This window comes from Strigops habroptila, chromosome 21 (genome assembly GCF_004027225.2).
Source record: "Strigops habroptila isolate Jane chromosome 21, bStrHab1.2.pri, whole genome shotgun sequence".
NCBI lineage: Eukaryota > Metazoa > Chordata > Aves > Psittaciformes > Psittacidae > Strigops > Strigops habroptila.
The window spans coordinates 1,663,851-1,676,125 of record NC_044297.2 but is presented as its reverse complement, the minus strand read 5'-3'; the positions used below and the strand labels follow the sequence as shown (position 1 = coordinate 1,676,125).

Below are 12,275 nucleotides of genomic sequence, written 5' to 3'. Positions count from 1 at the left end.
CCAGCACCATCCTGCACCCTCCTCAGCCCATTTCCCAGCCTGGCACACTGAGGCCAGGGTTGGGGGGGTCTCTGACCCCATGGGATGAGGCCCGTGGCTCCATGAGTGGGGAAGCATCGCCCCCCCCATCCCTGTTGGGGCTGTATCCGCTCCGGCACCTGCACAGCAGCTGGGCTGTTGGGATGTGCAGAGGACCGGGTGTGCGCACACACGCACAGCAGCACACCCAGCACAGCACCCTGCTTGGGGATGGTGCCCCCCAACAGCACCTCCTGCTCCCGTATTGGGGATCTCTTGCTGGGGAGGGTCCCCACTATGAGCTCCTGAGGGTGGTGTGAGGCTGGACCCCCCCAACCCTGCTCCGCATGCAGCGGGAACAGGATCAACCTCATCCATCCATCCATCCATCCACCTCTCTACCCTCCCTCATGTTTCGGGCTGGAAACACAGGGAAACGGGGCTGAACCCATCACCAGGGTATCAGTGCTGCACTCTTTGAGCTGGAAATGCGTAGGAGCAGCGCTAAGCCCATCACCAGGGTATCAGTTCTGCGCCCTGGGGATGCTCCCCTTGCACCCAGCATCTCCTTTGCCCAATATCCCCCCCCCAAAAAAGCCTTGAAACACATGTTTTCTGAAAAAAAGTGTCCTTTATATCACTTAAATAACTCTAATCCAGGTATTAGGGGAAAAAAAAAAAAAAAAGATCAGCCGATCACAATAACATATTATAGAAATCAACATTAATTTAACCACACAAAATAAATTAAAACATTAAATATTAACTTTCAGTGCAACATATACAGAAGACATGAGAGTAACCATGACTTTAAAAAAACAAAACCAAAATGAACCGAGAAAGCTTTGGGTTGGTTATGATAAAAGACTATGGGGAAAGGATTAAACGCTGCACCGGAAGGTTAGAGCACCGGCCTGAGGAGGGTTCCTAGGATTAAAGTTCATTTGATTATTAATAAAAAGCTCATTTCTGCCCCCAAAGTGAGCGACTGCCGAGGGGTTCTGTCTCTATAGAAAAATAAAGCCCCATCCTGCAGGGGGGGAGGGTTCTGGTGTTAAAAAAAACCCAAATAATCTGAGAAACAGGAAAACCAAACCCCAAACCCAAAGAAAAACCCCAGTTGCATGTTGCTGGGCCAGGGTTTGGCTCTTCAGAGAGGGTGATGCTGCTGCCAGCATGCTTATGGTGCTGCCGAATGCATCGTGTGCCGGGGCGCTTCTTGTCATCTTCCATGGTGGGGAAGAGGGGGAATAAAGGCAAAAAAAGGGGGAAAACCAACCAACCAACCAAGAAAGAAAGAGAAAACCAGAGGAGAGATGCTGCGCTGGTCCCCGGCGAGGGCTGTCCTGGGTGAGGGGCTCCATCAGACCCCTGCGGGGAAGGGGATGGGGAGCGTGGTTACACACCAGCAGCCGGTGTCCCACCGTGGTGCCCCCCGGTCCCCTTACCCATCTCAGTGTGGCAACAGGAGCTTCCACCTTTCAGGAGCCCACCCGGCTTCTCCTGGCCTCCGCCGGGCGCCCGGCACCATTGGCAGTGCTTCCGCAGCCGGCAGCAGCTACAAGGGATCAAGAACAGGATGCTCAGTGGCTGCATCCCAGCATCCTGCTCTCAAATGGGCTGGGAAAGGTGCTGAGCCCACCCCCGAGGGCTCATACTTACTGTATGAGCACGCAGGCCCCGATGAGCAGCGCCGAGGCCACCACTGACACCACCACCAAGGCGGTGATGGTCTGTTTCTTCTGGTTGGCGGCCACCACGGCCAGGAGGTCGGCGTGCTCGCACCGCGTCCCCACGTACCCTGAGTGGCATCTGCACCGGTGGGAAGGGGACAGGGAAGAGCATCAGCATCAGCCCGAGGACCGGAGCATCACTGAGAGCCCAGCAAACCCAAGCTCAACCCCAGGTTTAGGGGGTTCCCAAAGGGAAGACACAAAGGGCCCATTTGGATTTGGATTGGGGGACTGTATTCCCGGCACTTACACGCATGCCGGCTTGTCCTCCTGGACCAGGAACCGGCAGGTCCCATGGAAGCAGAACTGGCTGTGAGAGTCGGGACAGTCGTTGAAGTGGGACCTCACTGCTGCTGCCACCGGCGGGCCCGGAGCTGGGAGCAAAAACAAGGAGAAAAAATGGCGTTTTGGGGCGTTTCCAGGCATCCACAGCTCTGGTTTAGGCCTGGATGGATTTATTTTGGGGTTGCGAGGTGGGATGTGGTCCAGTGGCTGCATCCTGGCCAGGACCACCCAAAGGAGCTAAGATGGGTCCTACTTAAACCAGGACTGAAACTAAGCCTCATTGGCACTAAAGGAATTTCCTAAAGAGCTTAAAGCTTAGAACAGAGGAGGAGAGAGTTAAATAACGCCGGAGCTGGCTGCAGCTCTGGACCGGTGGCTTTGGGATGCTGTTTCCCATTATATCCCGCACTGGTTTGAATTATCCTCCGCAGCAGAGACGGAAAACAAATATCCTGCTTTCGGATTAGCCTGGGTATAAAGCACATCCGATCGCTGTCGTTTCAAAGCCACCTCAAGTTCCTGTTGCTGTGAATTTATGGCAGGCTGGGGTAATTAAACCCACGTCTGCCGAATGCTTCCGGGTCTTCGGGGAGGTGAAGCAAGGGAAGATGGAGCGGGGTCGGCTCAGACAGGGATGTTTCCCGATGTCCCTGTCTCCAGTGGTGGGGAGAGAGGCATCAGAGGAGGATTGGAGGCGGTGGCAGCATCCTCATGGAGCCAGGAGCTGGGATTTGGGCTTCGTGGTGAGAATTGCCGCCGTGTTGCATCGCTGCTGAAATCCGCGCCTCGGTGCAGAAAACCCCAACACCTCCATCCCTAGGGATTGCTTTATCCCAGGACTCCTGACTAATCCCACAAAAATAACCCTTTTGGGGGTTTTAACCCCAAAAAGCCAAGCCTAAACATACCTTTGCACATCCCTGCTGCCAGTGCCCACCGTCGCACCCAGCCTCAGTAGTGGTGGCTATGCCCTGGCTTTGTAGCACCGGTGGGGACGGCATCAGCACAGGGCAGTGAATCCCTTTGGCCCTGCCGGCAGTGTATCCCTGGATCCAGGGCTGGCTCCGGGGTGTCCTGGCTTGCATTAAGCCTTGGAGCGCTCGCAGCTGCCGGCCACATTGCAGCCGCCTCATCCTCCCTTACCCCCACGCTGCTGCTGCTGCCTACACGGACCCTGTCCCCATCCATGGGGTGTCCCCAACCACGCTGCATCCCTTGAGCAGCCCCTTTCCTCCAGCCCCCCTCATTGGGCATGAATCCATTGGGAAAGGGGCTGCGCAGTGCCTGCCCTGCCATAGGGCTTTGCTCCAAAGCCTCCCGGCACTGTGGGAACACCGTTTCCTTTAACGCTTCCCAACCGATGCCGTTGAACCATCCCATTTTCCAGCCCCAAAAGGAGGTTTTTCCATCCCTTGCCTGCAAAACAGCCCTTTCCGGAGCCTCACATCCCGACGGACGGCAAAGCCCCCGCGCTGTGCCGGGCAGGGGGAAGCGAAGGGCTCTTGGCTGCTGCAGCCCATTGTGCTGCTTTCATGAATGAGGCGCTTTATCGGATGCGACCGGCTCGGTGCCACCGGGAGCCGGCGTCAGGCACCGGCAGCTTCCCTGTGGGAGCCACGGCACGGTTAATGGGACCACACTTCCCTGCTGTGCGCCAGGATTCAGCCCCCCCAAAACACGGAGCATGGGAAATACCCGCCACAGAGCCCTGCTTCCCGGTTTTCCCTTGGGGATAAAGCACCTACGGGGTCAGGATTCCACCTGGGGAGCTGTTATATCCTCAAGGGAAGTGGATGGGATGCAAGAGCATCCATCCGGCTGATCCAGCACACGCATGGGGTGAGGATGCTTTACCCACACCCGCACTTTGCTGCCTGTTCCCGGGCTGCTCCACGAATCCCACCGGGATCACACTGGCTCTGTCCCAAACTCACCGCTCTGGGCTGCTGTGGTGTTCTCCAGCGCGTGGCACGCAGCGAGCAGCACACCTAAGGAGGGGACAGAGAGACAGGGGTAAGCTGGACCATGTCCATGTGCTGAGCCTGGTTGACGGCTTGGGGTGGGGGTTCTACCCAAAATCACCCCAAGATTTATGGTTTTTGTCTAAAAGAGAATGCAATGGTGCTTGTGAGGGTGCTTTATAGCCAGAACGGAGCCTGAAAACAGCCTGTACACGTGCTCTCTCATCTAACAGCTCCGTGCAGCACAGCCTGCATCGCCTGCCCAGATCCTCCTGCCCGCGTCCGCACAGTGGGACCGGATCCAGCCTTGATGCAACCGCTCCATCAGCCCCCTAAACGCTGCCTGAGCTGCAAGTGCTGCTGCTGTGCAGGCAGAAAAGCCCTTTGCAGGCAGAAATGCCCATTGAACCCCAACCACGAGGGGCTGCAGATCCAGCCAGGCTCAGAACAACCCCCCCGAGCCATCCCTTTGCAGGGGCACAGCGTGGATTGGGGACCCCCCAAGCTAAGAGGCTTTCCCAGGGTGGGTGAAGCCAGATGAGGCCAACAGCCCCTTCGCTGGGTTTGACCCAATTTCCACCATGGGTTTAATTAAATCATGCAGAAAGGCGACGGGCGAGAAAGCAACACATGAACCAGCCCTTGGGGTTCACATCCAGCAAAGCCCAGCAGCAACCAGCAGCTCCAGTTATCACGGCAGCTCCAGTTATCACAGCAGCATCCCTTGTTTTGGCTTCTCCCCGTCGGTCCCCGTGCTCCTTTCCCCACACCGCCGCAGCCCTCGGGCATTTTCCTCCCATGGGAATTTAACCAGAAATATCCCGTTTCTTCCCAGTTTTTCCTCCTTTTTGCAGCTCGTGGCTGGAAGATGCTTCGTCCTCCTGCTCTGCTCCCGCTCGCGCCGATATTGCACCTCCGCACGCCAAGGAAACAACGCGTTACTTGGGAAATGGCTCATCCCTGTGTCACTGGGCGGCTCTATCATCCCCTCCAGCATTCCAGCTTGTCCGTCCTCCTGCTGGGACCCTGCTCGGCTCCAGCGGTGCCTCTTCCCAACCTCCCTCCGCTGGCAGGTATCACACCAGCACTTTTCCATTGCCAAGGGCTCCCAAGAGAGGACACTGGGCACCTTATGGAGACACGGAGCATCCGCACCCTTGGGCTGACTGGCCAAACTGGGACTCCCAGGAGCAGGGCTGTGTCCATCACCTTGTTTATCATCAATCCCATCCCAGCCCCACTCTCAGGTTTCTCTCTTCCCAAATCTTAAAGACCAAATCCTGCACTGCTCTGGTTTTATCCCAAAGTCCGTGCTTGGCTACACCAGCCAAGCTGCTGCCTCCAACCCCATCCTCATACATCCCCTGTTCCCTCTGCTTTGGGAAGGTCTCCTTGCCATCCCCCCCAGCCAGCAAAGCCCACCCTGAACTCACCCAACTTGCTGAGGGACCCCCCAGGCCTGGCTGATGGGCAAACACAACTCTGTCCCCAACACAACATTAACCACCAGCCTCTGCTTCTTCTCCACCACCAGCCACCAGTGAAGGGCTCAATGTCACCCCCATTCTTCATGTTATCGTGGGGTTTGTTCCCTGCTCCAAGTTTTCCCTCCTCATCCACTTGGCTCTGATTTTCCTCTTGGCTTTGCAGATCAGCCCTTGGCAGCCGCCAGGTGAACGGACGTTGGGCTGAAGAGGTTCCCCTTTTCCCTGGTGCTTTAAGTGGATGCTCCGATCTTCTGTTTTGATGTGGTTTATAAAGGACTCCTCTCCCTGTGCAGCATCTGGGGTGGCTTGGACCCATCCCAGGCTGGAGGCCGGGAACAGCCATCTGGATAGGGGATTGAGGTGGGAAACCCACAGCTCAGCCCCCAAAATGGGTGACCACAGGGGTTCGAGAGGTCCAAAGCCACACGAGCAGGGAGTAGAGGGGACATGGGTATCCGTAGATCGAGCTGGTGGGACCCTCTGGGGGCGGGATGGGGCTGATGGAGTAACCAACCCCTGCGGCGAGGGATGCTCGGGATGGAGACATCCCGGAGGAGCGGATGAAGGAGGCACCTCGGTGCCAGAGCCAAAAAGGCAGCGCTGAGAGGAGAAGGGCTGGAGGGGGGCCAAGACCGGCCACTTTCCTGAACCCAAGTGCTTCAAAGAGCCTTTCCCCGCCGGGCTGGCGCTGCCTCGTCCCCCCAGCCCCGGTGCTGCGGGTGACACAGGCTGGGAATGCACAACCCTCCCTTGGGACAGCAGGAAAAAGCCAACCACAGCACAGCAAGTGCTGCCCCACATCAGCCTCAGCCCTGGGGTCACCTTCCCAGCACCACAGCATCACACGCATCCCGGCGAGCAGCACCCACACCCCGGGTCTGCGCTCTCCCACCTCTATAATCACCACATCTCCGGGCTGGGAAGCGTGTCTGGGTCCGTCCCATTCGCAGCATCACCCGGGTCTCGCTTGTCACCACCTCACCCCGTTCCCCAGCGAAAGCAGCGCACAAACAACGTCCCCTCCGTTTAACTGCCAGCCCAGAACACGCTGTGGCTCATTAACTCTGCCCTAAACTAAAGGGACGGGACCGGAGGGCTCGTTGTCCCGCCGGGGCCGCACTTACACGTCGTGGCGAAGGCGCGTTCCCACAAGCGAGGAGCGGTTCAGCAAATAACTCCGGCAGGGACCGCAGCCAAATAGTTGGGAGGATTTAAGCGACCGATTCACTACGTGACCCCCCCGCACTCATTACCCCCTCCCCGCGCAGAGCATCCCCCTTCCTTTTCCCCTTCCAAACCTCCGTAGGGATGCTGGGGCGGGATGCGCGGGGGGCTCCGTCCCAGCTGATGGGAAAGTTTTGGGGAAAGCAGCCCCAATTACCCCCCCTCCCTCTAATCCTACCCCCAAATGGGGCTGGTGGCAGCTCGACCCCTTCCTTAAGCCGCCCGTCGGCGCTCAGGGGGTACCGGAGTACCGGGGTACGGGGGGTACCGGGTCTCCCCCCACCCCCCATTCCCGCACCTACCCATGGCCAGCGCGGCCGCCGCCTCGCCGGTCATGCTGTCGGTCTGTCCGGGAGCGGAGGCCCGGAGCGAGGCCCGGAGGCGGCGGCGGGGCCGGTGCGGGGCCGGTGGCGGTGCCCAGCAGCGCGGCGGGGCGAGGGGCCGGGCTCCGCGCCGGCGGAAATGGGCGCGGACACGCCGCCAGCCACTGCGGCCCCGGGGCGGAGCCACCCCCGGCCCCCCCCGCTGCTCCCGGGGTGCGGGACCCCCCCTGTATCAGGGGGCCCGGTTCTTGTGTCATGTCCCCGTTCCCCCCCCACCCCGAAAGTGGCTCCGTGTCACCACAGAGTCACGGGCTGGGCTGGGTTGGAAAGGACCTTAAAGCTCGTCCAGTCCCATGGGCAGTGGCACCTTCCACTAGAGCAGGTTGCTCCCACCACCCTCGGTCCATCCGAACCCCCGTTTTTCCCCGGGGTTGGGGTTCATGGCAGCCCCCCTGTGCATCCCCGAGCACCGATTGCCTCACCGACCACAGGCACATTCCTTCATCTGGCCCAGCTCCCACGCCCCTTCCTCGCCTCCCACCCCGCTGAGCCCAGCCTTCGTCATCCCGAAATCCATAGGTCCCCTTCGAGGGGGGAGGAATGTTGCATGGGCATGGAGGGGGCAGCACATCCCGATGGGGCGATGGGGACCAAAACCATGGTCATGGCCAAAATGTCATAGTGCATCGCGCTTGGAGGGTCATTCCCCATGGACAAACACATTAGGAGCATCCTGAGATGGGGCAGGGGGGCAGGCAGACGACCCCATGGACCCCCCCAGCGCAGGGACCCCCCACAGCCGTGCCGGTGCTAAGCCAGGTCCCTGCGGGAGCTGCTCCCAGCCCTGTGGTTTGAGCCTTCCCGGCGTTCCCAGGTGATACCATCTCCCCTTAGCACTTGAAAGCAGCTCTTTGAAGGGGCTGGGAGCTGTTTGTTCCCAACGCTGCCGATCCCTGTATCCCCAGCACCGAGTTTTACCCCCAAGCCCCAAGTGTTCCGATGCAGCTCCCAATGGAGCCCCATCCACGTGGAAGTGTTTGACCACAGCACTCCCACCCTTCGGGGCTTGGGCTTCCCACCCCAACCCTTGCACCCATCTACTCATGCACCATGAGGCAGGTAGAGTCACTGCGGAAGAGCAGACTCCACCGCCTGTCCCAGGTGGCTGCGGTGATGGGCAAAGCTTCCTATTGTCCCTACAAAAGGGCCGCCAAACCCTTTGCCAGCAGCCAGTGAGTCACTTTCCAGCCATCCAAAGGGAAAACAAGCTGGGAGACGACCCCGGTGCAGGCAAGGTTGTGTTGTTCCCTTGGTTCTTGCTTCCCCCTCCCTTCCCTGTGCTGATAACCAGTATATTTATTTGTAAATAGAGGCTTCCTTCTTTGCAATATTCCTCCCACTCCTGGTGTGAAACACTTGGTGGAAGCACAAGAACTGGAATGGTGGCAGCAGAGCTGGCAGGGAGGAGCACGCTGCAGGCAGGGCAGGCAGGAGCGAGGCACAGCAGTAAGCCCAAAGGAATTTGGGGATGCTCTCCAGATCCTAGAAAGCCAGCTGGGAAGTCAGGGGTGAGCTGTACGAAGAGGCGGCTCTTTCCTCCCGGCATGAGGATGTGCTGCAAGAAGCAGTAATGTGGCAAAAAAGCCTGGTTTTGGGGGTGTCTGACACAAGGGATGGAGATTGGTTAAAAGGAAATAAATCAGCTTATTGATTTTTTAGTTTTCATTTGTAACCTGCCTTGGAAAAGCAGGAGCAATTCCTGGAGGGAACATGTTGTGTCTGAGCAAAGAAAACCGAGCCAGAAGATTGCACCCATCAGCACCCACCAGCATCCCCGACACCCACCAGCATCCCCCATACCCACTGATATCATAGAATCCCAGCCTGGTTTGGGTTGGAAGGGACCTCCAAAGCTCATCTATCCAACCCCCTGCAATGAGCAGGGACACCTTCCACTGGGTCAGGGTGCCTGGAACCGCATCCAGCCTGGCCTGGAATGTCTCCAGGGATGGTGCATATCCCACTGGCTGCTCTGCTTTGGAACCATCATCACCCATCACCGCTCCAGCCATCCTTGTACCGCAGCTTGAGGGTTTCATGCTTTTCCCCACTGTTATAACCCCACAACTCCAGTTATTCAGTTGTTTCACCCCGATGCTGGTAAGGTGCACGATGCTGGGAGCCTCTGTGGGTTGGTTTTAGTTCTCCTTTTCTAATCACTCTTTATCAGTGGCTTATTCTGGGTTTGTAGATTAAAGGGGTTATTTCCCCCCTACCAAATTAAGTGAAACTGGGGGCAAATCCTGTCACTCTCAGAGCCGGCCAGGCAGCAAACTGAATCGTGCCCTGGCAAACTGATCAATATAGGGCAAAACCCCCTAAACAAAGGTGATAACCCCACTGTGGGGAGGCTGTATTTGGTTTTCCTTTAGTTTTGAAGCTTTCCTTTTGTATTTCATCCCCCATCTCCCTGCCTGTGGGCAGGTTTGGGGCTGGAGGGTGGTATTTTGGACCCCTCCACTGCAGGGGCCTGCGGGAAAACCTACCCAAAGCACAGCAGAGCACAGATTTAGGGGCTGGTTTCGGTGATCCCCCAATGCAAAACGCTCTCTGTGCCCTAACGGTGCAAGGAGGAGCCTCAAGACCTGTGATGGATGGGGACTATTGCTGGTGAACACCACCATCCTCAGCCATGGCTCTATCAGCTCAGCCCTCTCGTGACAGAGATCCCTTTAATCTCCGCTTAAAATACTCTGACGTGGCGATAAAAAGAAGGGAAAAAAACCCTTCAAAACCCCCCTCCCCATCTAGATCCTGCCCCGAAGCGGTGTGTAACAAGGGGGCTGTGTGCTGGTGTCCGGCATAAAAGCCTGTTTATGTTGGATTGTGGAGGTGAAAAATGAGGCAAAGGGAAAACATCGCCTTTCGCCCGCCCCAAGGGCTCACACAAACCCAGATTGTGGCCGTCGGGATGTTTTTGGCTTCTCTGTTGAGCACAGAAATCAATCAGGCAGCGGCAGCCGGGCTGGGGGGGGGGGGGGTCACTGTGTCCCACCCCATTTGCTTAATGTATGGGATCGGGATAAAGTCAACATTATAGCTAAGGTCAGGCGCTGATTGCAGCTCACTCATCCCAACCTGGGATGCTCAGATCCCTGCAGCACCCTCCGTGCTCCCCTATCCCACATTCAGACCTGGAATGGGGGGGGATCCAGCCCATTCCTGGTGCTGCTGCCGGTTGGGAAGCGCCTCTGACGTCTCATAACCCTGCTCAAAATGGGGCCTTATTGGAAGGGGTATTTTTTTCCTGGCTTTATCTTACAGCCACCGGTTCTGTTTTTCTGCCAGTTAAAAGGCTCTTTCATAGCCGGGGTTTTCCCCTGTGAATGTACATTTTATCCGAGGGCTTTTTGTGTTCTCTCCTTTTCCTAAATAACTTCTTGGGGTTTTGTTCCTTCCCAGACATTTTCTTTAGCTCCCCCCTTTCTGTTTATGGCCTTGCTTTGCAGAAAGCCTCTATAAATAAAGGATTTTTTGACCTACGGGCACCCCGGTTCAAGCCACTAAAAAGGGCTTTGTTGGCTGCAGCAACGCAGCTGGTTCCAGGCTGGCACCTCTCAGGCTAAAGTCAATAGTGGACCGGTTAGCACGAGATTATGTTTTTTTTATATATATATATATATATATATATGTATTGATCTTTATCCAGCAGAGAGGGGGGATAAGCATGGTCCAAGCAGGAATTCTCCTCGGGAGCACCGAAAGGCCGATGTCCCGTGGCCGGTGCTGGTCCCGACAGGTCCCTGTGCGAGGTGTTGTGGCTGCTGTGGCTTTACCAGCTCTCCATAAGCCTCCGTGGTCACAAGGAGCCACGTTCCTCCGTGCCGCAGAGGGCTGCCAGACACAAGGGGCATTGAGCTGCGGTGGCCACAAAGCCAGCGAGCACTCGAGTGGCTGCACGTCGGGCCGTGCCCTTAAAATCCCGAGGCCGTGCGCCTTTGGATGCATCCCAAGATCCAACCGGCTCTGGTTTTCCTTCTCCTCGGGGTCCTTCCGAGGGTTTGGTAGGGGGAAGCCACGGCCAAGTGGGATGCACAGAGATGGGAAGGGCAGGAGGGTGTTGGGGGTGCTCCTCATAGAATGGTTTGGGTTGGAAGGGACTTTAAAGCTCATCTAGTTCCAACCCCCTGCTATAAGCAGGGACATCTTCAACTAGACCAGGGTGCTCAGAACCACATCCAGCCTGGGCTGGAATGTCTCCAGGGATGGGGCATCCACCACCTCTCTGGGCAACCTGTGCCAGTGTTTTACCACCCTCATTGTAAAGAATTTCTTCCTCACATCCAGCCTGAATCTCCCTCTTTTAGTTTAAAACCATCACCCCTCGTCCTGCTGCAACAGGCCCTGTTAAAGTCTCTCCCCATCTTTCTTATAGGCCTCTTTGAAGCACTGAAAGGCCACAATAAGGTTTCGCTGGAGTCTTGTATTCTCCAGGCTGAACAACCCCAACTCTTTCAGCCTTTCCTCATAGCAGGGGTGCTCCATCCCCCTGATCATCCTCGTGGCCTCCTCTGGACTCGCTCCAACAGCTCCATGTCCTTCTTATGTTGGGGACACCAGCACTGCACACAGTGCTGCAAGTGGGGTCTCCCCAGAGCACAGTAGAGGGACAGAATCACCCCCTTGACCTGCTGGCTGCACTCCTTTGGATGCATCCCAAGACACAATCAGCCTTTTGGGCTGCATCCCCCCAGATGCGTGCAGGACACTGGGAAAAGGGGCTCTGGATACCCTTACAACACAGGTGGGATGCACCAAACAAGACGTCCAAGACATCTAGCTGAAGTATTCCAGCTTGGGAAGCTTTGCCATGTCTTTCCTTCCACCTCGAGCCACCGGAGCAGAGCAAAGGGACCTCAGTGTCCGGCTGGGAATAAGCACCCAAGCGCAGCCGGAAAGCAGGCGGCGGCTGAACAGAGGCCCTCAGTCCTTGGGCTATGAATCCATCTGTGACCAAAGGCACGGTGGCAGGTCACAATGCATGGCACATGCCCGAGCTGGCTGCATTTGTCCTTGTTCTGCCTGTTTATCTATCATTTGCATTGTGCCTTGTGGCCGCCGGGAGTGCTGAGTCAGCACCTCCAGCCCCGTGTCCCCACGCAGCGACCTCCCGGGCATCCATCGACATCCAACCCTGCTCCCGAGCCAGCTTTTGGGATAGCATCGGCACAAGCGGAGCCCCCG

General features: G+C 57.2%; 1 protein-coding gene across 2 annotated transcripts; it reads right to left on the bottom strand.

Annotated features, from left to right (window-relative positions):
* Positions 1–645: 645 nt before the first annotated feature.
* Positions 646–7,204, bottom strand: TGFA (transforming growth factor alpha). 2 transcript variants are annotated; one of them, XM_030510219.1, is made up of 6 exons: positions 7,011–7,153; positions 3,971–4,024; positions 2,002–2,125; positions 1,681–1,830; positions 1,467–1,576; positions 646–1,389 (listed from the first exon to the last, which is right to left on the bottom strand). In XM_030510219.1, exons 1-6 carry the CDS (start codon positions 7,042–7,044, stop codon positions 1,382–1,384), a joined length of 480 nt encoding a protein of 159 aa, XP_030366079.1. In that variant the 5' UTR covers positions 7,045–7,153; the 3' UTR covers positions 646–1,381. The 2 variants fall into 2 exon arrangements, with proteins under 2 accessions (XP_030366079.1, XP_030366078.1); XM_030510218.1 differs by having other exon boundaries at positions 646–1,576; positions 7,011–7,204.
* Between the last annotated feature and the right edge of the window lie 5,071 nt (positions 7,205–12,275).